The 23,797-nt window shown below is 44.6% G+C and overlaps 5 protein-coding genes across 5 annotated transcripts; 1 reads left to right on the plus strand and 4 right to left on the minus strand.

Moving 5' to 3' along the window:
* Positions 1–142: 142 nt before the first annotated feature.
* Positions 143–4,714, minus strand: polr3f (polymerase (RNA) III (DNA directed) polypeptide F). Its single transcript, XM_066697112.1, has 9 exons — positions 4,505–4,714; positions 3,988–4,105; positions 3,491–3,558; positions 3,165–3,232; positions 2,348–2,460; positions 1,834–1,977; positions 1,531–1,638; positions 1,154–1,345; positions 143–956 (listed from the first exon to the last, which is right to left on the minus strand). Exons 1-9 carry the CDS (start codon positions 4,558–4,560, stop codon positions 879–881), a joined length of 945 nt encoding a protein of 314 aa, XP_066553209.1. The 5' UTR covers positions 4,561–4,714; the 3' UTR covers positions 143–878.
* Positions 4,715–4,904: 190 nt separating this feature from the next.
* On the plus strand, positions 4,905–12,139 carry dzank1 (double zinc ribbon and ankyrin repeat domains 1). Its single transcript, XM_066697114.1, has 21 exons — positions 4,905–5,032; positions 5,391–5,537; positions 5,697–5,850; positions 5,981–6,110; positions 6,201–6,285; positions 6,507–6,631; positions 6,715–6,797; positions 7,068–7,185; positions 7,294–7,407; positions 7,587–7,679; positions 7,892–8,014; positions 8,227–8,391; positions 8,586–8,817; positions 9,044–9,147; positions 9,387–9,461; positions 9,876–9,975; positions 10,185–10,279; positions 10,428–10,511; positions 10,819–10,946; positions 11,092–11,166; positions 11,402–12,139. The coding sequence occupies exons 2-21, from the start codon at positions 5,429–5,431 to the stop codon at positions 11,565–11,567; spliced, it is 2,358 nt and encodes a 785-aa protein (XP_066553211.1). The 5' UTR covers positions 4,905–5,032; positions 5,391–5,428; the 3' UTR covers positions 11,568–12,139.
* A 1,501-nt stretch (positions 12,140–13,640) lies between these two features.
* kat14 (lysine acetyltransferase 14) lies at positions 13,641–18,727 on the minus strand. Its single transcript, XM_066696848.1, has 10 exons — positions 18,460–18,727; positions 18,197–18,318; positions 17,900–18,021; positions 17,601–17,782; positions 17,050–17,469; positions 16,345–16,934; positions 15,964–16,097; positions 15,665–15,840; positions 15,080–15,270; positions 13,641–14,325 (listed from the first exon to the last, which is right to left on the minus strand). Exons 1-10 carry the CDS (start codon positions 18,725–18,727, stop codon positions 14,152–14,154), a joined length of 2,379 nt encoding a protein of 792 aa, XP_066552945.1. The 3' UTR covers positions 13,641–14,151.
* Positions 18,728–19,061: 334 nt separating this feature from the next.
* On the minus strand, positions 19,062–20,414 carry pet117 (PET117 cytochrome c oxidase chaperone). The gene is made up of 2 exons (XM_066696849.1): positions 20,187–20,414; positions 19,062–19,205 (listed from the first exon to the last, which is right to left on the minus strand). Exons 1-2 carry the CDS (start codon positions 20,280–20,282, stop codon positions 19,062–19,064), a joined length of 240 nt encoding a protein of 79 aa, XP_066552946.1. The 5' UTR covers positions 20,283–20,414.
* A 753-nt stretch (positions 20,415–21,167) lies between these two features.
* mgme1 (mitochondrial genome maintenance exonuclease 1) lies at positions 21,168–23,695 on the minus strand. Its single transcript, XM_066696636.1, has 5 exons — positions 23,592–23,695; positions 22,525–23,118; positions 22,184–22,415; positions 21,628–21,760; positions 21,168–21,383 (listed from the first exon to the last, which is right to left on the minus strand). The coding sequence occupies exons 2-5, from the start codon at positions 23,036–23,038 to the stop codon at positions 21,249–21,251; spliced, it is 1,014 nt and encodes a 337-aa protein (XP_066552733.1). The 5' UTR covers positions 23,039–23,118; positions 23,592–23,695; the 3' UTR covers positions 21,168–21,248.
* Between the last annotated feature and the right edge of the window lie 102 nt (positions 23,696–23,797).

The raw sequence follows: 23,797 nt of genomic DNA on the forward strand, positions 1-23,797 counted from the left end.
ATAAATTGCCTGAAAACATTTTTATATAAATAATCATCACAATAATGTCACAATTAAGATTAATTCTTAAGGTCCAGTGAGAGGGAATAAAAGTGAGTGGTATTGAATCACATCTGGAAAAAGAAGAAAGTAACTAATACAATGACTTATATACAGATTTATTAATATGTGGTCATTATCCATTTTTGTTATTCAAATAAGGGGACTTAATTGTTTACAGACAGCATCTTAAGTCTTACAGTTGATAAATACTCAATCTAGAATCCATCATAAAATCAAAATGACCAAAAAAATGTTACAACCCAACCAGCCCAATAGCATTTATGTATATAACACTGGCATGCATCTATGAAGGAGCAGAATCGCTGTTCTCCTTCCCATGAAAATAGAGAGAGAATTACATCATCTTGACCTGCGAATTGTGCAAGTGTTTGATGGGGCCCAGCTGGGGTTCCTTGAGTGGCATCTTATTCTTTGGGGAGCCATACCTCTGCTGATTGGATTCATGAAGTGAAAATAAACATCAGAAAGGCAGCAAGATCTTTGTGCTCATGAGAGTTTCAGAAGCAAGTGAAAACGGACCTTGGAAGAAAAATAAATTGCCGGGAAACAGCCGGAAGGGATAGATTTTCATATAAATAATTACAATTATAGTATTACGGAAGTCCAAAGGGAGGGGAAAAGACCTTGAGAGTTCAGTCCACTTAGATTGATTATACATTACCATTGTTTTTTTTTTTTTTATTTACAACATAAAAAATAAATAAAACTCAAAAAAACAACTTCAGCCTTTTCGAGTGATGCCCATTGTCCTCAGTCCTACACTGCAGGCCGACTTGGTTTCCATGTTAAAGAGTCCTTAAAAGATTGCCGCTTGGTCAGAACTCCAGCCAGTCCGTCATGTACACACAGGTAGAGGGCGAAATCTCTCCTCCTTCGTGACAATCATCGAACACCTTAAAGAAAAACACATTTTAAAGTGATTATTTCTGTAATACTCATTTTAATAAATCGTAGCAGATTAAATATTAAAGCGTTTCCTTGAGCATTTAAGGAGTAGGTTTTTCTCGCTTACACAAAAGCATATAATTCACATGGCATCAATTGCAGAATATGGCCCAACAGAACTAAAAGTTACTCAAATAAAGCTTACAGGACACAAGCCACAGGGGGTCTTCACCAGGCCAGTGGGCTGGATGATGGGGTTGACGCTCCTGTAGAGCTTCATCTGTCCATCCACGCAGCCCACCGTCCCTTCCTTGGCCGCGATGATGGTCATCTCCACCTTGCCGTCATAGATGAGCGTGTTCAGGATGGTCTCTATGTCCTCCATGGAGAGCTCCACCTACGCAACAAGAGCACGGTCACGGACGCCACATCGCACCGCAAATCACCACCTGGGCTCAGCTGCTCCCAGGTGTGCACACAAAAGAAGAAGGGCCAGAGACCCCTACTATATAGACAATTTGGGCAACATTTGGGCCTTGTTGTGGAGGGGAACAAGGGGGCAAGTGAGTGGCATGGTCCTACCTTGCTGATGCCCAGCTCACAGATGTACTTCCAAACCTCATGGGAAGAGCCAAAGGAGCTGTTCCTCTGCACCATGGGGCTCTGCTTGCTCTCTCGTGCTGCTTCTGCCTGTGGAGAGAACGGCAGCAGCTTGAATCATCATCCCCTTCTCTGAAAACACTGACCTGTGCCTCCAATAGGTCACTGCATCAACACAGCCAAGGTAAATAGACACGTTGACGAGATTATGCCATTAAATGACCATGCTGAGCTATGGAATCAATGTGCTACAAAGCCAAGGCAATTTTTTTTTACAGCTCTTACCTTGGTCTGTAGGAATTTAAAGCATTGCTGGTTCAGCACCTCCACAAACTCCGACTCAAAGTCCTGGTCGCTGTACCAGGCTCCTCCCGTTACTGACCGATCAGGCTGGAGGTTATACAGCATGTAGACCTTCTTCTTCGAAGCCTGGGAAACACAAGCAGAGCTTCAGTCAGCTGTGGGTTGACCACCAGGTGGATTTTGAGACAACAAGAGCAGTGAAGTAGACTTATGAAGTCTCGTATAAAAAGTACTACATCGCCTTTCTCTAGCTTGTCTCGAGTGACTTACAAACATTTTACTCCAATACTCCAGCTAATTTTTCAGATATACATTTAAGTGAAGTAATTGCTTGGATACTTTGAATATTTTGAATATTTAAAACCAAAAAGATAAGAGTTTTGCCCAGAGACCCCCATCCATCAATTTCTAAGCAATATTCTCCACCTCATGGCGAGATGCGAGACAAGACAGAAGCTTAGTCCACAAATATACATTTTCATGCAAATTCACTCACAGCCACTGACTTCACAGCCTTGATGAGTTTCTTGCTCTCCAGGTTTTTCAGGATTTTGTTGATCTCTGTCAGAGGGAGGTTACTCTTATACCTAATGTCCCTGCTCCAGATTCCTGCCAAGAAAAAAAAGGCTAGTGTGATTTCATTTTATTTAACATTGTGATAAAACAGCCACAGTACTGTATGCACAGCTCTGGAAAAAAATAAGAGACCATTGCAAAATGATCAGTTTCTCTGGTTTTACCATTTATATGTATGCATTTGGGTTAAATTAACATTTTTGTTTTATTCTATAAACTACTGACAACATTTCTCCCAAATTCCAAATAAAAATATGAATGGAATGGAATGGCTGCCACACATGTAGAGATGCTGATTTAAGAAAAATTTGCAGTGGTCTCATTTTTTCCAGAGCTGTATATCAGGTATTTAGCCAAACAGCCCAACTGAGATTAAGAGGTTTTCAAATTTCAAGGAATTTTCAGATTGTGTCAGTAGGGCAATAAACATAATGAAGGTAGAGGGAAGCAAGATTGACAAGATTATATAACCTATGCCTGGGACACCAGGGTCAAGGGTCAGCCCTAATACGCTTTCAGAAAGTCCCATGAAGTCATTAATGTTGATAGTACATGTGTTACAGCACATTGCTCCTTATCACCATAGCTGGGCCTTGACTCAGAAAGGACTGCCTAGTAATTAGTTGACTAACCCTAATAGACCACTGGACATTATAATTTCCTAATTAGAGGAAATTCCCTAATCCCTGGAGCCAAGGAGATGGTCAGGCACAGCAATGTAGTAGCTGCAGGTTTACCTTTGTTTCCTGCATCCTCTATGATCTGATAGACCAGCTTCTCTTGGTTGTCCGAGCCTTTCATTTTACTGAGCAAAAACATAAAATATGTATTAAATGCAAATATTTCTAATCAATGCTGTGATTATCACACACCATTGCAAGCCATTTAATCAAACAAAGAATTTACAATTTCCATTTTCCATTAAAAAGTATTGGCAGATATCGTACAGGCAGGAGAGCTGTATAATTGGGCTTTTCATTGGTTATATACAGTTTTTAAGTCATTATCACTGGACTCTGACTGGTACATGCAAGGGAAACTGTAAAGGAAAAACAGTAAATACCTTGCTGACTGGGTGTCTTTCAACCTGTACAGAAGGCCTGTGCTGTTTCTCAGTAGATCCAGCTGGCCCTGGAAGGAATCATACATAAATAAATAAAACATTGATAAAGTATGTCTTATCAGATAACTAAGAAACAGACACACTCTCTCCAAGGATTCTGTGTGAAATTGTGATGGCATTTCAGCTTCAGTATGTTATTCTATTAACTTCTCCAGGAAGAAATGTGGATAATAGGCTTCAACTTCCATGATGTGCATGTGTGGTGGTGGTGGTGGTGGTGGTGGGGAGGGGCAAATCTAAATAATATACTTTACATATCATATTGGTATACAATTTTAGATTATATACAAACCGAACCAATTGAAACACACAGAACACAAGAGCTCCACTGCAGAGCCATAGCCAGAAGGTTTTGAAGCCAGTCTATGCCACAAGCTCAGTATTTTTTGCTGTTCTGGACATGTTAACTTAATACAAAATGATAGAATAGGATGTACCATTGAAAGCAGTCTGTTAATTGCCATAGCCCTCTGCTGGGCCTCAACGTGGGGCATGTCATTCTGGATCACTTGGTCCGTTATTCCATGGGGGAACTGCTGACAGAGATCCTTTATCCTGACAACCAGAGAAATAAATTGGAATTGAAAAGTTGTGGTTACAAAAAGAAGTCTATCCCATATAATCAGTGTTGCCAATGATACTCAGTTAACTTAATCTATTCGGTCTTGATCCATGACAAGAGGCAGGACCAATAAAACATTTGTGTTACATGTATTCATTATGCTATAGCTGGATAGCATGTGTTTGCAAGCAGGGCAGTGGTCTGTTTTATCCATAAGGTGCATGAGCCAAAGGCGGGCAGCACTATTTGAACATATAATCAATTAAGATATACGACGTTTTTCAAATTGCAAAGAGTGTCTAAAATATTCTGCTTTCTAAATACAGCTGGTACGTATGTGACGTGCTTATTTATGTCCTGTGCAACTCCAATCTACACATTTGAATCGTCACCTGCTTTCGATGTCCACAGGATCCGCAGACTCTTGCTTTACTTTTACTTCGGCCATCGTTTAAATGACAGAGCAAAACAAATCCAGTGAAACAAATTCACATTAACCTCCCATCCAGCATCAACACTCGAACACGCCGATCGACCACAATGTTTAGGGTCCTTCCTGTGTGCGGCGCGTTTTTAGTAGCCTCATTATAGCCTGATTATGTTTAGAAAATCAAATATATATATATATATATATATATATACACACACCAACACAACTGAATAATAATAAATAAATAATAGTTTGTGTCAGTGCATAAAACAATAATTTCCAGAATGGGCCTGATTGAAGCTGAAAACTATATTTTCTGCCAAAATTGCGAGGGCCTCCTTTGCTTCCTTTGCAGCCATTGGCGTGTGTGGTTGTCAGGGCGGGCACTGTGGGCCAATGGCAGGGCGCTGCGCCGTGCTGTGTTGATCACTGCAGCGTCGCTGGATACACACTGTCCCGCAGTCTCGCCAATTAATATAGACTGATTATTGTAAGTATGCATAATAATCATCAAACTCTTGTATTTGTCTTTTCTTTGTGTGTGATTTTGAATCTAGAGCATTAAAGCCATCCTGGCAGAAAGCGAAAGAAATATGCTTATCACGGAAACGAGTTCTCTTGTGCCAAGTGTGGATAGGTTCTATATCTTTAAGGAAATGAAGTATTTTTATAGTTTTCTTTAAATATAAACTATTTCTAGTCAAGCACAACAACGTCATCAATTAAATACATTGTAATACAACTGAATGAACGCACAGCACTAGTATTACATCCACATTTAAAAAGACAATGTCACAATGTCACTGTCTGTGAGTGGCTTCCATTCCTGTGTTGTCTGTATCTTCTAGCCTGGATCCTGCAGAGCAGTGTCCTAATTAAGGTCAAGATGACGGCAGGCTCCATAGTTGCCCCACAGATTATTCCCATCAGAGTTCCCCTGCCTGGCAAATCCAAGAACCAGATAGACACCAGCACACCTGTGGAGATCAAGTCAGGTAAGCTTTCTAAAACTCTCCCTCTCTCTGCAACCCATGAGTGAAAAGTTTGTTTTTTTAAGTAAAAGTAAAAGACACTGATGGAAAGTGGCTAAAGTGTACCAAGCTTTAGAAGGAAAAAAACACACAAGGGGAATAACATTTCATTTTCCACTGCAGACACGCCAGATGTCAGCATTTACTTTACCCTGGACGGCAGTAAACCAGAGGTGGTGAAGAAACCGGGGTCCAGAGAGAACAGCACATTGAAATACAGAGGACCAATAACATTACCCGAGGGGAAGGTTTCTGTGAAAGCATTTGCTATCACCAGGTAGGTCGTTCAGTGTTCTGTCACAGGTGATCGTGAGACCATGAGGTTGGGCACCATTTTTAATAATATTGATCTCACTCAGAAAGTTCAATAGAGTCAGATCTTGCCTTATTATGGATCTGTCTTTCAGGGATGGCAGAGAGAGTGCGGTGGTCACCAAATTTTTCCTGGTGGAGTTTGTTCCATCGTCCGAGCTGGCCTCAGGTGATGAGGACGAGGACAACTTTCTGGAAGATTACAAACGAGACATGGCCCGACAGGCAAGCCCGCCTCCATCCGTGCAGACTTTTGGAACAGAAAACTGAGTGATGTTATTATTATTCTCAGCACGTTACGATGTCTTTCCTCAGGAGTCCGTTGAAGGAAGTGCCCCTGTTACAAGTGGGATCAGAGGAGCACAGAGCACCTGGGAAGAAACTACAAAGAAGTATCAATGTGTGTTTTAAAGTCAAGGTCCTGCATTAGGTTTTGACTGCCATTGTGCTTGGTATAAGATGTCCTTTTCTGATAGTCACACAGAGGATTGGTCAGCCTGTCATAGTCAGAAATCATCTATAAATAAACACAAAACGGTTAAGCTTTAGCAGCGTTAGCAGAGATAATGGTGTACAGAGCCTGGTCAAACCATTTGTTCGTTCTCCTGGTTTCTCTCTCAGCCATGATGATCCAGGGCAGCAGTTCTCGAAAGGCTCCCAAGGGCCCCCGCTTCTTGAGCAGCCGCTTGGACCCACTGCCATCTGGGCAACAGCCTGGCTCTGCTCCGTCCTTTCACCGGGCACAGGTAGGCGCTCTCAGACACATAGCTGATGGCTTTTGTGATTATCTCATAGTTTCTTTGACGTCCCTTTACTCGTCTTGTCCCAGACGGATGACTGTGTGGATGTTCCTCTGAAAAGTCTGACAAGCACCCAGCTCTCCAGGATCCAAAGAGAAACAGACTTCCTAAGGTGAGGGCTCTACTGTTTTTCTCATGTTCTCTTCAGCCAACCAGCTGACAAGGTGGTGGCTTGTTTATTCAAAAATGTCCTTATCATACCAGGTGAAAAGAAGATTCAGAAGTAATCTATAAAACACTTTAAAACAATGGTACCACCATAATAAAATCATGTTATAAAAGTGCAGAACTCCTACAGTGAATTTACCAGGGGGGGCCTGCAAATGGTATCTCCTCCTCACCCATAGTAACAGTCCAGCGTGGTCTGCTATCATCTCTGCAGGTGTCCTCAGTGCCTGTCCCCTCGGCCCTCAGACCCCTTCGCCCGGTTCTGCCTGCAGTGTGGAGCCCCAGTGCCCCCCGTACCTGGGCATCGACTGCCCCCTCCAGAAGGAGGCCAGGTGACAGGAGATTATTACACCATAAACTAGCTTCTGAAGTAGGCAGATGGTCATCAGTGCCAGCCAGCTTTGCTTTTGTTTACTGAGGCAATATCGTTTTCTCCACAGATGGGGTTGTGTGTCCACTGCAAAACCATGGTGCCTGTGAACACGCCAACATGCATTGTCTGTGAGGCACCTATAGCCCCCCAGCTACAGCCCCAGGCCAGCATAAGACTGAAGGTAACACACAGACCTCAACCGCAACATCAAAGTAACTTAAGAAAGAAGCATTTGTACTGTAATTGTAATGATCAGCCACAGAGATTATGGCTGGAAAACTCTTCCATCTTGTAATGGCTGTTATAGGAGTCATAAACAATTTTTCATCCGTATTCATTTTCATCCTCTCTCTCTTTCAGGACAAGGTGATATGCCGGTCATGTGGGACAGGCAATCCCATGCATATCTCTCACTGTGTGACCTGTGAGACCAAACTGCCTCAATCTCCAAGTGTAAGAGACTGCTGAAAAGGCCCCATTTCACCCATAGCCCAACTTTGCCCTGTTTTAGTCTTCTTCACCACATACTGATATTTCTCCTCAAAAACTCAACACATCTTTTACCAGCTTTGCAAACTCAGTCTCATAATGTATTGTAAGATCCTGAGATGTGAGGAGACCCGTCCTTGCTTTCTGGTTGGTACAGAGCTGTCTTCTCCCTGCAGGCTGTGCACAGTGGGCAGAGTGCACCCCCTGTGCCCAGCACCGATGGCAAGCCACTCTCCTGCTCCAAGTGTGGCCGAGTCAACACTTCAGACGCCCGATTCTGTGACTGGTGTGGCGCCAAGGTGGGTGGCTGTGTGTTTATACATTATATGCAAGTTTTTTCCTCCAAAAAGGCTTCCACTTGCTTTGTGTGGTCCTTACTAAGGGATATGTGTGAGATCTGACCATTGCTACTGTGCCCTGAATGGACTGATTGTGTAGACTCCGCTGGAACCGTGGAGTTTCATCAATCAGCCTATCAAATAAAATATAAATACCTGTCTCTCTCCTATAGCCCAGCCCACCATCGAGCTACCTGACCTGTTCTCAGTGTGGGGCCAGCAGTCACCCCTACGCTAACTTCTGCGGATCCTGTGGGGTGTATCTGGAGGCCCCCCCCAGAGCCGACTCTCGCGCCAGCATGGTCTTTCCTACAGGGGGCGCTCTAAACCTGGACCATGTAAGTCTCTCATCCACTACTGTTTTCCCTCGTTTACACCATTTAGGAAGGGGGTTGATAGGAAACAAAAAGGTTGCTACAAAAGGTGTTTTATGTGGTATATAACCTTTCCTAAGTGAATGAAAGTCTTGGGTCCTTTTTTTGGACCATCGCTGTGAGATACTCTTAGCTGTAACTCTGCGCTCTCTTCCCAGATGCCAGGCACGCAGAGAGACAGTGTCACCTGGCAGCCGCTCTCCCTCTCCCTGCCGCTCCACCAGGGGCAGCGGGCTGTGCTGCAGGACCAGCAGACCCAGACAGTGGGGCTGTTCTACCCCTCGGGCACAGAGCTGCACAAGAAGGAGCTGCAGGCGGCCCAGCAGCTGGAGAAACAGGAGCAGATGAGGGACCGCAAGCCCCTACTCACTGCCATCAGCCCAGGCCGCGGTAACGCACATTTTCCGCGGTGATCCAGGCAAACGCACCTGCGTCATACAGTGTTTTGAGTCCAAGAGTACATTATATTGTTCTCTTGTAACCCTTTGTAAATTTCCTGGCGTAATGGTGTCTGCAGAATGAAATAATATTGATAATGCCACCTATACAGTGAACACCAGGGTGGCATTCCAACTCTACAATCGGATTTTCTTTTGTTTGTGTTCCTGCATTCTAGGTTACTGGAGGAAACAGCTGGATCACATCTGTGCTCACCTGCGAAGCTACACCCAGAGCAACCCTGAGTTCAGAGCACTGATAGCAGAGCCCCGGATGGGAAAGGTAGGGAGAGATTTTTCCCTGTACTACTCAAGCCAACCTGAGTGTCAGCAGGAGGCTAAATGTAAAAGACATGTTTGTCATATTTGTAAAATATAAATAAATATTTCACCAGAACTACAGTTAGTTTTACAGAGAAATTGCAATTTCTAGAATGTATCTTTGCTTTTCCTGTTCGTTTTCCTGTTTTTTTATATTCATAGATAGGTTGAGTTACAAATTGCCCTTATAATATTTTGCAGATGATCTCGGCTGTAGTGCACGAAGATAATTATGAAGTCAGTCTGAGGATCAATTTCGTTCTGGCTGGAGACAAGGTCTTCGGAAACATTTCCCTTGTTTTTATTAGCATATAGTATGGGTATGGCATGGGAGATAGTTTGTAATTTATTTCATTCCTTATATTACAAGTGCATCTAGCTGGGTAAGTATGTGAATGTAGGGGTTGATTAAAGACACACCTTTGGTGTGAAAAATAAATGTATGTTTTCGTTTGTGTCCAAGCTTTAGCAGAACAGTTTAGACATCGTGACCACATTGTAAATGGCATCTTGTGAAGCTTGGTGAAGATGCCACAATAGCCCACACAATGCACTGCTGAGTTGTTCTCAGAACTTGGATCACCACTCTTCTTGCCAACCGAACACATTGCCATACAAACCATAGCGAACTGTGCCAGTGACAGTGGCAGGCAGGCCCAGTGCTCTGATGTCGTCTCTTGCTCACTTCAGAACGGACCCATGGGAAAGACCCTCAGGCTCTCAGAGAACAACTTCCTAAGCAGTGTGACGGAGGGTCGGAATGACCTCTACAGCAGCCAGACCAGTCTCGGTGAGAGATCCTCTGTAAACAACTAGCTTTAAAGGGCTAGAAACTGTTAAAAAAATGTTAGTAATTTGTGGCTCCTCTTTCTAAACCAAACTGGTTGGCTGTAACCCCAACACAAAACTAAACTAGACAAACAAAGTCAGCCCACTGCCCTGCTGAGGCTCCAATACGATGATATCACACTGTATTCCTCTGTTTCTCTCTCTCGCCAGTGAGTGAGAACAGTGCCGTGTCTGCCGGGGTCTCCAGGAAAAAGAAAAAGAGCAAGAAGAAGGGGAAGACCCAAGAGAGAGAAGATAGAGCACCGGTAAGGGTTTTGGGAGATGATAATAAGACAGTTGAAATACTAGGCTTTTTGTTGCTGGCCAACATTTCAAGTTGTCTTCTTTAGTGTGAACCTTTCTAGGCCCTACTCAAGCCACATTTCCCAATACCTGTTTTTTTTTTTCTCCCAGCAGTCCAAAGACAAACAGCTGCTGAAGGAGCTTGGGCCCGATGGGAAAGGCAGGATCTCTGTCACACAGCAGTTACTGGATGAGGTAAGTGTCCTCTTCTCCAGCAGCTTCAGAGTGTTGGTTTGAAATGGGCTTCCAGCACAAGTGAGCCTGTCTGATTGGTCTGACTTCCTTACCTTCAGCCATTGGAGTGTTACCGATTTGATAGTGGAGTCTAGGACATCTATGGTGGTCTGTTTAAGGCTTGGATCCCCTTTGGCCTTGTCTTAATCATTTCTGTGGGTTCTCTAATTGAAGGGTTTAGATCTTTGTTTTTTCCTGGTCTTTATTTCCCCCTGGTGGCCCAATTTTGCCAAATATTGCCCATAATGCCGTTGCTGTGTCTCCCAAGGGCGCAGATCCCAATTCCTTGAGCAGTGACGGCCGCCCAGCCCTAACCGTGGCTGTGCTGGGGAAGCACCACGAGGTCCTTCCTGTGCTCGTCCACAAAGGGGCCGACATCGACCAGCAGTCAGGACCGTGAGTAACTCCTCACAGGCACAGTGCCACTGGTTTCAGCTTGTCAGCAGGCCCCTACTGGGTACATAGCATCACATCACATGAATGGGAGGATCTTGCATTTATATTTTTCTGCTCCGTGTTAAATTTTACCCAATGTCTCTAGGGTGAACAACACAGCTCTGCATGAGGCAGCTGCTCTTGGAAACCAGGGACTGCTATGTGCCGAAACACTACTGGGGTAAGAGTTGGAGCAGTGTTTTCTCTCTGGACAGTAATGTTCCTGAGTTCCTGGGAACTTAGGAGCTGAGAGGATTTGTAAAACTTTGCAGTCAAATCATAGCTTCTCAATGAGCTCTGTGCTTTCCAAAGATTGGAATTGGAATTGGAATTATACCCCATAATAGGTTTGAACTCATTTCACTTCCCTACGATTCTTTTACAGTGACCTCCTACATTTCTCATGCGTTTTTCAGATGCAACGCAAGCATTAAGAAGAAAAATGACAAGGGCCTGACCGTTTATGACCTGGCAGTGAAATCTGGATGTGACCCACTGATTTCACGGTTTGCTGCCAAAATGGGCCAGGGTCTTCTAGACAAGCTCTCCAAGCCCAGGAACATCAATCTTGATGTGTTTTAAGTACAAAACCCATTCATTGTTGTTCTGGACCGAGAGCTCCTTGCTTTGTGAGTATCATTTCAGGTTACGAATGTGTTAGATGTGTGTTGCTTTAATCAGATTGCTTGTATGTTTTTGCGTTGTGAGTGGTAGGATATGGATTTGTTGTTGTGCAGAAAAATGTTTGATATAGATAAGAGCCTGTGAAATTAATTCAGTGTGAAACTGCAAAACACCCATCCAGCTACTCCAAAGCAAGTGAATGTATCAATTAACACAATGAGCAAATACCTAAGAAAACTGAACATTATGGAGAACTAGAACCAAAGCTTTAGCAAACCTTTTATGTTGGTGATTACATGTTTGTCAGTGCTGATGTGTAATGTGACCCACTATGCTGTAGTCAGACTAATACTTTCACTAATTACCAGTTTGCCTTTAAATAAAAAACACGTTTGAACCTGTTTTTGAGGTCATGCTCAAAGATGGCAATGCATTGCAAATTTTTAAGGAAATATTTGTAGTGGTTATTTTGTTGGTGCTGATATCAAATAGTGCAATAATTAAATATAAAATAAATACATTAACCATGACAGTTTCTAATGTGTATATGTTTTTTTTTTACTGAATAGTAATGTTTGGTATTATTCACAACTATTGCTACAACTATTGTGAATCTTTGATAAACTGATTTTGTAAAGTAACTAAAGGTTAGGGAGAAAACATTGATGTATAAAAATAAATCTGGACATACACTCACCTAAAGGATTATTAGGAACACCATACTAATACTGTGTTTGACCCGCTTTCGCCTTTAGAACTGCCTTAATTCTACGTGGCATTGATTCAACAAGGTGCTGAAAGCATTCTTTAGAAATGTTGGCCCATATTGATAGGATAGCATCTTGCAGTTGATGGAGATTTGTGGGATGCACATCCAGGGCACGAAGCTCCCGTTCCACCACATCCCAAAGATGCTCTATTGGGTTGAGATCTGGTAACTGTGGGGGCCAGTTTAGTACAGTGAACTCATTGTCATGTTCAAGAAACCAATTTGAAATGATTCGACCTTTGTGACATGGTGCATTATCCTGCTGGAAGTAGCCATCAGAGGATGGGTACATGGTGGTCATAAAGGGATGGACATGGTCAGAAACAATGCTCAGGTAGGCCGTGGCATTTAAACGATGCCCAATTGGCACTAAGGGGCCTAAAGTGTGCCAAGAAAACATCCCCCACACCATTACACCACCACCACCAGCCTGCACAGTGGTAACAAGGCATCATGGATCCATGTTCTCATTCTGTTTACGCCAAATTCTGACTCTACCATCTGAATGTCTCAACAGAAATCGAGACTCATCAGACCAAGCAACATTTTTCCAGTCTTCAACTGTCCAATTTTGGTGAGCTTGTGCAAATTGTAGCCTCTTTTTCCTATTTGTAGTGGAGATGAGTGGTACCCGGTGGGGTCTTCTGCTGTTGTAGCCCATCCGCCTCAAGGTTGTACGTGTTGTGGCTTCACAAATGCTTTGCTGCATACCTCGGTTGTAACGAGTGGTTATTTCAGTCAAAGTTGCTCTTTTATCAGCTTGAATCAGTCGGCCCATTCTCCTCTGACCTCTAGCATCAACAAGGCATTTTCGCCCACAGGACTGCCGCATACTGGATGTTTTTCCCTTTTCACACCATTCTTTGTAAACCCTAGAAATGGTTGTGCGTGAAAATCCCAGTAACTGAGCAGATTGTGAAATACTCAGACCGGCCCGTCTGGCACCAACAACCATGCCACGCTCAAAATTGCTTAAATCACCTTTCTTTCCCATTCAGACATTCAGTTTGGAGTTCAGGAGATTGTCTTGACCAGGACAACACCCCTAAATGCATTGAAGCAACTGCCATGTGATTGGTTGGTTAGATAATTGCATTAATGAGAAATTGAACAGGTGTTCCTAATAATCCTTTAGGTGAGTGTATATTTAGGACTCTCCGTGAGCAACTAAGCCCAAAACAAATTTTCTGAAAAAGCTTTGACCACATCCTGACAGTTTCCATCACATCAGTGTTTTTTCCCCCTAATATTAAAAACAACTATTAACATTTAAAAAAATCTTTTAATAGGAAAGACAACACAAGGACTACAGATCTGAATTTGCAGAACACACATACATTTACAAAGAAAACACTCATCAGGCTTTACAATTAGAAAAAAAATACAAATCCTAGATTGCCTTGAAAAGAAAAAAGAATATACATTTTGTAGGCACAGTAGCCCTGTACAAAACAGCACAGTCTTAAAACCAACTGTCAGCTGTCAAAAAAAACAAAAATCCCTTTGGCTGTCAATTTAACTTTTTTCTTTTTTTTTAATTTTTAGTTTCCTCACCGAATTATTTTCCTACATCCATCACACAACAAAAACAAAACCGACTGATCTAACAAAACATTCAAAGCATTCATTGGTGCCGGTACAGTTTTAAATCACCAATCTAGGTTGCCTAGATCTCTGAGCGCCCCTGTCCAGCCTAGCACGGGACAGGTCTACTGCATTGTCTTTGAGGTATCGCAGGACGATTGTTTGTTGAAGTTAGGAGAATCGCTTCCCTTATCGCCGCAGTCTCAGGAAGAAAGCGTGCCTGCACTCCTTACTGTCCACAGGGTAGTACTTGTCATAGAAGTCCAGGATGTACTCTTCAGTCTTAAAGCCGAACTTCTGGTACAGCAGCATAGCTGGGTTGCTGGCCGAGACGTGGAGGGTGACGTCTTTTCCCATACATGTCTGCATCGGAGATCAAAGAAATTGAGTATTAGGCCTTCTCGTACCATCAGAGACAAGTTTGTATTTAATGGATTTAACCACCACTCAGACAATATGTGAATGTGTATTCTAGGGAGGCATGCGTGGAAAACCCCCTAATCTGATGTTATAAAGAGGTCTTTCAGTGATTAAACGTCAATAGTCAGGTTTCCAACTAGCCTTTTTTGTGATAAAAGTCCCGTTGAATAAAGAAACGACGGGCTTGATGGAAAACGCAAATGTCCAATGAATTGGTCGATGTTTATGAAAAAGTTTTTACATTCGATAGGTGTATTTTCCATATGTCAGTTATGCAACAATTTACAGTGGAAACGGGTTTTACCGATTTAATGCCTCGTCGAATAAGTTTGCAGTCAAGTGATATGTGACTAAGTGCTTTTGCAGGAAATGTAAAAATTGTAATATCTGTGCATATTGTGTTTGCTACAAGTCAGTTGGATGGAAATGAACCTTGGCTTGGAATATGAGTAAATAGTTTTTATGCGAACTTAATTTTCACACAAAACATATATGGAAACATAGCTAATGATATATTGTAGTGGTTGGGTTACTGGATTGGAAGGAGTTGGTAAGCTCTGAATTTAAATATGTAAAAATAATGACAAGAGATTAATTAAAACCTAATTGAAAAACAAAAGCAGAACAGTTACACTCCGAGGTTTGTGGTGGTTTATGCGGATCTGAGATGTGCTGTGTGAAAATAATATCATAATACCTGTATGAGGTGGTAGATCATGAACGTGGCGATGCCAGCCCTCCTCCACTCAGGGTGGACCAGCAGGAAGGAGATGTAGGCCTCGTTGTACTTCACATCCGGGACCATGAACCCAAACCCAATGATGACTTTCTTATAAAGAACCACTACGCTGAAGTCCGGATACTGCAGGCACTCGGACAGGTCAATACCTAGGAAATAATACAAAGAAACTGAGGCCTATATTTTTCTCTAGGCCACAGTAAATCACAACATATTCAGAAGTCCTGCGTTGATGTCCGGAATGGAGAGGGAGCACTACTATGTGAGATATAATACAATATTCTGTTAGCTTTTGTTCCCACTCTGAACAGAAGATTGTGTGAGATACATACTGCAAGAAGAACAGATCAAAGATGGACAAAGGAAGCTACTGAATGGATCCCAAAAAATTAAAAAAGACCTGGAAGACAGCCACATAGAAGATGGGAAGATGAAATCATAAACTTTGCAGGCAGTGGAAACATCTTGGGGAGGCCTTCATCCATCAGGGGATCAATATGGGTTGAAGGTGAGATATATTTATATGGGAGAGTTCACACGTACCTGGCCAGAAGATTTCGTGGCACATGGAGTTGATGGAGGGGATGTGGTTAGGCCGGACATAACAGTAGTCAATGGGGGCTTCGATCTCTGGCTTCCAGCTGGGGTCGGCCTTGTGGGGGTGGGCTCTGATCTCAGCCAGCAGGCGTAGTTTGAGAGGCTTGCTCTCAAAGTCCCGCCTGCAAAACGACGGCAGCAACAGCCGTAAAAGGAGTTGTGGTTTTCTGCACTCCCACCCAACACACCACAGACCGACCAGTTTGTTAGTATTCAATGATGCATGTGCCCTGTGACAGGAGTACCTTATGTATGGCTTCAGGGTGCGGGAGGTGTAGGGACTTTTGATTCCCTGATCCAGGGTGGCGTCAGACCCCATCAAACGATGCCAGAAGGACGCTGTGGGCTGGTGGTATCCCTTCCTGCTGGAAACAGTGGTCTGGAAAAGAAAGGCACACAAACAGAAGCTGAAACTCCACCTTTTAAACCATCCATCCACTGTGAAGTGTTTCTGTACTATGGCCAGGTAATTTTCCCTCAGTATTCTGTACGTTGTCTGCCAGGGTTTTGTGCCATGGATGCAGGTTAGTGCTGAGCAGGTTGACCTGAAAGTACACATGATAACAAGTGCTCAGAGGTTTGAGAGGTGGCTGTGGGAGAGAAAGAGGGAGGATGGGTATCCATACCTGGAAACGATCCAGGATTCGGAGGTCCTGGCTGGTGGTTCTGTAGCTCCCAATGGTAGCGCCTCCCTGCAGCCCCACACACCCCTCCCGGGCCCCGTACACCCCGCCCACCAGGCTGAGAGCGGCACTGACGGCCTGGTCCAGGTCCAGCAGGGGCAGCCCCCTCTCGCGCTTGGCCTGCCTCACCAGCAGCTTCCTGTGCAGCCGCCGGGCCTCGGGCGTGACGGCCACGGCTTGTGGGCAGGCCTTCAACCGGCGCAGCAGCAGCCGCTCCTCATAGAGACTGAGGGGGGCGGGGCGGGGGGCGCTGGTGTTGGGGGAGCCGTCTTCCAAGTCCAGGGGGGCTTTCTTCCGGTCCCCCCTGCCCCGGCCGCCCTGGGAGCAGGTGCCCTCCTCCAGACCCCGCTCCTGCTCCTCCTCACCCCTCTCGCCACCCCTCTCCTCCTCACTCTCCACCTCCTGCTTGATGTGCTCGGCAGCCCGGAGTTTCTTGCGGACGATCAGGGCGCCCGTGGCCAGGGGCATGCTGGGAGGGGGGATGTACTCTATCCCAGGGTCGATCACTCCCTCACCGTCCAACTCCTCGTCATCTGGGTGAAGGCAAGGAAGTTGGATTGGTCACATAGACAGACAGAGATATAAATGTATAAATGTATTCATCTCATTTTAAATTAAAAATAACAGTTTATTATGAGCCATGGTTACCGTGGAAGAGGGCTTGAGGAGGCATGACATCGGGGATGAGGTCTGCCTCGGACAGCAAGCTGGGCGTGGCTGAGTGGGAGGCCGGGGTGCCGGGGGCGGAGAAGTCAGGCGAGGGAGATGGCGAGGGGCTGGTGAGTGGGGTGCGGTCAGAGGAGCTGAGGGAGGAGAAGTCGATCACCTCCCCTTTCTCCAGCACCAGGTCCGGCCGGCGCCCGCGGCTGCTGAACTTCACCGGGGTGGAGGAGGTGCTTCGGTCCAGGAAGCCTGCCGCCTCCTTCTGGGCCCGCCGGATGTCTTTGGCCTCCTGGGTCCGCGAGCGCTTCTCCTTCAGCTGCATGGCGCTCTCCACGGGGTTGCGTCCCGCCCGCTTCCTCAGGCCCTCCACTGTAATGATGGGGTCCAGCAGGGGCTTGGAGGTGGCTGGGGGGGGGGCACAGGCAGAGCACACGGAGGCACTATCAGGTAGGGGTCACATGTACAGTTCCTACATAGATCCTACAAATATGTAAATGCTACTTATTAACAAATATAAAGATAGTAGCAAGACGCACCTTTTGTCTTCATTGAGGCAACAGAAGTCTTATCTCCCTCCGGTCTGAGGGTGGGGGGGCGATTGTGCACCAGCTTCCACCAGCCCGGCTCCCCGAATTCCTGGGCACCAGAGCGGAAAAACATGGGGCTCCCCACCGAGAGACACCCAGCCACTGTGCTCCACCACGTTGAGGTCTTCTTCCTGCATATGACATGCAGCAGCAGCCCATTACAACGCGGTTTTACATAAGGTCTGCTTCTCCTTCAAATGGCACAATGCTTAAGATGAAACAGATATTTATGTCTGCCTTCATCTTACCTGGATCCCAGTAGGAAGGTCCAGTGCCTCCCGATGAAGGCACAGATGTCTTCCTTCCACCTGAAGTAGCCCTGACGGCCGGTTCCTTCCAGTGACAGGTTGTACATGGCCAACATGACCACCTGCAAACACACATCACAGCAAGTCAGATAACACATCAAACCTTAACTTCGTCGGACCAATGGAGGACAATATATAGACTGAAACAACCTGTTAATGACAATTCGTAGCAGCTGCTAAGAAATACTCATCCCCCACCACGTTTTTCAGACAGCAAGCCAGAGGCCTCTTGAATACCTGCTGCCAGGTGAGTCTCATTCTTTCATACTGCTCCTTGCCCTCTTCTGAACAGTCATAGCAAGTGAACTTGAAGAAGTTATCCCCCTTCAAGTAGCTGGGCTGCTCTCCCCGCAGCTGGGCTGGAGATGCAAAGGAAATAACCTGCTCAGAAACATCTCCTTTACTTCAGCCACAGAATGCTTTATATGGAAATCTGCCAGACAATGCATTTCTTAAATATGGAGACCCTACAGCACTCCACTCTTTGCACTGCGTCTCACCTGCAGGTATCCACTTGTGGCACTTGTCGCAGTAGAAGGACATCTCCTCCGTCCAGCTGGAGTCCCCCTCATCGCCGATGTCACTGTTGAGGGAGTCTCCGCTCTGGTCGTGGGACAGATCCACTGAGGCCTGGTCCTCCGACTCCACGATCAGGAGCGTCTCGCCCTCCACCTCCCCCTCCTCCAGTCCCTCTGAGGCCGAGGTGCGTGTGGCCTCATCATCCACCCTCTGGCTGGAGAGGCCTCTCATCTCGCCGCCCCCATCCATCGTGAGGCAGGTCCCCGCTCAATACAGCCACTCAGGGTCAGCCACCACTGGGGAACGTCAATCCTGCGTGGTTCAATGGGCACCTGTTAGTGACCTGGCGCCAGGAAGCCAACTTGTGTAACGCAGACAAACACGTTCAAACAGATGGGTAGCCTCACACATGACAGAGGGCAGTGTCAGGTTGTGTCAAGGGTACACAGACACACACGCTTTTAAAGTTTTAAAGATGGCCGATTCAAATGGACCAGTTTCAGTACTTACATAGGGTAGTCAACGTCTCAAGGAGGATGCTACAGGGGTGCAATTCAGTAGCTCCCCTGGGTGCCGTGCCAGACTAGGAGCCCTGTGTGCCTGCTGCCCTCCGTTGTCGTTCCTTCTCCAACTCCCTGGTCAGGGCGATCTGCTCCTCCAGCTGTCGCAGGTTCTCTTTCTTCCGGGCCTGCCTCTCCAAGTCTCGGTACACCCCTTCTCTCAGTCTCTGAGGGGGACAAAGAAAACTCTGAAAACTCAAGTGTCTCCGGGGGTTTGGAGTTCATGAATTCATGTTTAGCTGAACTCGCTTCCTATAATAAAAAAAATCTGGTTTCGCTGTTGGAATAACCAAACAGCTAGTTCCGGAACTTCAGTGATGCCTTTGACTTTTTAAATTCCATTCGGGTCAGTCATTAAATTCCCCAACAGTGTGTTAGGAGTAGTGGTTTTGTTTCAGTACCAGCAACACCACAAGTACATTCAGGTGTAGGCACACATACATTTTTGGATTACAACATGGCCACTTATTTTCACCACACTCTGAGAAAGGAAGGGGTTTAAATGTGCAGTACTGAACATATTAATGAATATATGCAGATATCCAACGTTCAGCCTTTTATAAAAAGATCACTTTCATTTCTACAACACGATACCATCATATTTGTCCTCATCGATGTTACAGTCGACCTTGAACAACACAATCGTCCCAAATCTATCTAGGAACAGTAAGGAGTGTTTTTCTGTAGTGTTCGGATTTGTATAGTGTTAGTATGTTGCCATACATCATTAACATATCGTAAAATGTGGATCGTCCACAGATGATTTGCAGATGAAAATACAAAACGTGGTCACAAAAGGTCTTTCTCTGCAGGACCAGGAAGTAAATCAAATGCATACTGTAGTCACCTAAGCACATACGTAATGGCATGACTGAAAACACACAGATCTCATGTCACGTCACGTCATGTCCCCCCAGCTTTCATATTAACGAGTCCTCCACCATTAGGGAAAGCGCAACATCATCGCCATTGCTAGAATATTTTTTTCTGTCAACGGAGACATGCATTCGTGCGCAGCTTCACCCATATGTAGCAAAATAAGCCCTAAATATGTGTGTTCCCCGTTTCCATGCAGTATAACAATACAATAGACAGCAATTGGAAAAAGGCCTTGCCGCAAGTTCACAGGCGATTCTCATGTGTCTAACCTCTCGATCCAGGCTTTGTTTGATGTGCACTCCCGCCACGGTCCCCAGTGTTAGAGCCAGAGAAACGCCAAGTACTACCTTTGAGGTCGTAGACATAGCTACAGAATGACACTTGAAAAAGAACAAGATCTTAAATGCATCTTATCTCACAAAGCTATACCAATGTGTTTATGGTGCAGACCTCACTAGTCAAATCCAGAGCACTGCCACAGAGGGGTTATCAGTCAAACCAATGGAGTGCAGAGCAACACAAGCGGCATGCTATCCCAAGCGTTCTCGAACGTATGATGTGGAATGTTCCATGTAGCTTTATAAAAATGTATATCGGTAGTTATATTATACATAGTAATATATCATTATAACATCTGCAACTTTCACTTGTATTTGAAATTAAAAATAGATTTCTAATTGCATTGAAATTATATAATATTGACATAAACAAATGGACGTTTGTAAAACCTAAGGTATATATAGTATAGTAAATACTGTCAGTTTTCACCAAAAGTATATCTATATCTTTCGATCCATATACCAATTACCAATTTAACTCAAATATGGCTGTGAAAGAGATCTTGTGCTATGTATTGTAGTCCAAGGCTATATAAAGGCAATCTGCGCTTATATCACAGCCATATCCTGCGAGAATGGTATACACCCCTTTGCCATTATTCAGATATTAAAACAAGATTCTGTCTGTCTAGAATGTGGGCTTTTATGATGTCCACGGTACTCTAATTACATGAATATTAACTAACCTTGATATCATACCCAAACTGAATTGTAGGTTTCTGTACATTACTTTTTTAATTTACTGCTCATTACTGTCTGTTCTGGTCACTATGTATGTGTGTGCATAAAAAAAAACAAAAAAAAACTCCTGTTGTGTCCCACTCCAGTGAGCAGTGATGCATTTCAGTGAAATGATTTCAGTTCAGATAGGGAAAACCTGATTGTGAAAGGAGCTGGGAAAGGAAAACAATTTGAACAATGCATTTTATTAATTTAAAAATACAAAAAAAAAAAAACATATATTACAATATTATTATGAATCTGTAGCATCATCTAGTTCTTCTCCAAGTATTCCTCCAGTCTGAAGAGCCACTTGGTCCAGTAGCTCTGACAGAGGACAGGGTCCATGAAGTGGGGGTGCGCAGGAGAGCCATCCTTGTAAGCCACCACAATCAAACCATGTTCGACCTGTGAGGAAGCCAGAAGGAAGTGGAATAAGTGCTATTGCTGCTTTGCTATTTAATCAGCACTGGTGCCTTATGTGGAACAGACCTGTGCTTAGTCATTTTCACTGCTTTACCATGATCTAAAGGGGATGCCAAAAGATGGTGAGCAGGGAATCTACACAATTCAATTTCGGGGCAGGTTTGTGTCAACAGGACGAAAACATTAATAGGAGGAAAACAAGAGCCATGGGTTTAATTATACGTACCAGAAAACCATAATTGTTGTCGTTGTTCACGGCCCCAATGTAGGCTGCAACTTGCAAAGGGTTATCGAATGTATTGTGGAGGAATGGCTTGGGCTTTTCTGAGGTCTTCCAGTCAATCACACACACCTTGCCCCTAGGAGAGAGTCAAAGGTCACCAAACGTCTCTGGACAATCAGACATGCTTACAAATTGAATGCACAATTTCAAAAATGCTAAATACAAAAGTTTACAATATAAAAGGAAAAGACTCACAACGTTAGACTGAAACTATCTTCAAAACATGACTTACAAAGTTGACAACACATCTTAATTACCTTGAAGCTGACAATCACTTGCCTCTGGACCAGCAGGTAAGAATAAAAGAACAGAAATTTTGAATGCAACTGGACCATTGCTTCTCAACCCTGGTCCTGGGGGCACACTGTCCTGCTGGTTTTTAGTCCAATCAGGTTCAATGACTACACTGAAATGACCGCAGGACTAGGGTTGAGAACCACTGCATTGGACCAAGCAGCGTGACCTCCTGGAGTACCAGCACCTGGGAAGAGATAGTCACCTGTACTGGGCCACGCAGTCCACCAGCCCGACGTATTGCAGAGACTGGTGCTGCACAGCGCTCTCGATGGCCCGCACTCCGCTGATGTCCGCCAGCACGTGCTGCACACTCTCGATGTAGCCAGCCACTCCATCGGCCGCCTCCTCCTTTTCCTCCTCCTCTTCGGGCCCAGCGCCAGACATTAAAATGGCTTCTAAAGCCGAGTGGAACAGCTTTCCTTGCCTAAAAAGATCTAGGAAAAGGCACATTTATGACTAGGTTGGCTTGCTGGCTCAAATAATCGTCAGTAAGCATATTTTTACAGTAATAATATGAAAGCGATGATTGAAGAATGTGCTTACTGGCAGTGTATTCCTTGAAGCCTTCCTCCCCCAGCTTAGCAATCATCCTCTTTCGCCACCTCTCCAGGTAAAAGGCCTGCTCAGGAGGCATAGTTTGCTGCAGGATGCGCGTCACACTTGGGGAGTTCATCCTATCTTGGCCTCTCTCCAGGGAGATGCTCACTGGTGACATTGGGCCAGCCTCTGAAGACAGGTCCACTACCTTGGCATGGTTCAACAAGGGAACGCTGTTCTTCAGAGTTTTAGACACTGGTTTTTCAGCAGCATGCTTTGACTTGATGACTGGTCCATATATGTGCCCATCCTCTTGCTCTAAGCTGGCTGGAGTCTGAGAACTGACCCTGGACGACACGACTGAGCGAACTAACGAGGAATACTTCTCGGTGTCCACAGAGTCGTACTGGCTTGGCTTTTTTCGCGTGTTCCAGAAACAGGACGTTGACAAGCAAACTGTCAAAACTGAACTCAATGGCTTTGCATGCAGAACTTTATTAAACAACAGATAAAACCTCATTTTCAAGGCGAACTTTTATTTTATTTTACATACGGGTCAAATGGTGCTCATTCTTCATTTCCTCCAATCAACTCATGCCTCTATAAAAATGGGAAAGGAAACAGTGATTAAACAGATTTATAATGACAATTAAAGGCATTAAAGGCATATGGAGTACTAGTATGTAGCATGTGTTGCTTTATTGGGTATTTTTGCAGGGCAGAAACTACTTTATATTCTCATTATTTCATATTTTATTTTACTGGTTTCCTTTGCACCCGGGTGTGGTGCATTTGCCCAAACTACTTTTGTGTCAATAACGATACAATATTATATTATTCGGCCACATAAAGAATTACCTGCCTCACATGTCAAGGGGAGCTCAAGTTATACTCCTAAAATCATGCACATGCTTATATATTGTACAAAGTGTCATACAGCGTCTCGGAAGGAAATCGTATAAAAGCATAAAACTTTTGTGATATGAACTCGCCAGAAAAAAATATAATGATAACATTCACCAATGTATTCAACTTCATTTTACTGTATAGCGCCCAGTAGAAACGCAAATTACCTGAAGCTTGTATTGCCGGGGAAGAGATGCCTGTCGGTCTTTGTAGTGTTTGTCCGCCCAACAACAGCGTCCCCGGTCGATTTGGAAACTACATTTCCCAGAATTCAATTACCTCCTAGTTGTGCACCGTTTAATTCCGTCCGGGCCCCTGCGCTACTCCCGGAAACTGGCCTCGACACGAGTTTAAAAGAAGGCAGACTTTAGTG

Source organism: Amia ocellicauda, chromosome 23, assembly GCF_036373705.1.
Source record: "Amia ocellicauda isolate fAmiCal2 chromosome 23, fAmiCal2.hap1, whole genome shotgun sequence".
Lineage (NCBI taxonomy): Eukaryota > Metazoa > Chordata > Actinopteri > Amiiformes > Amiidae > Amia > Amia ocellicauda.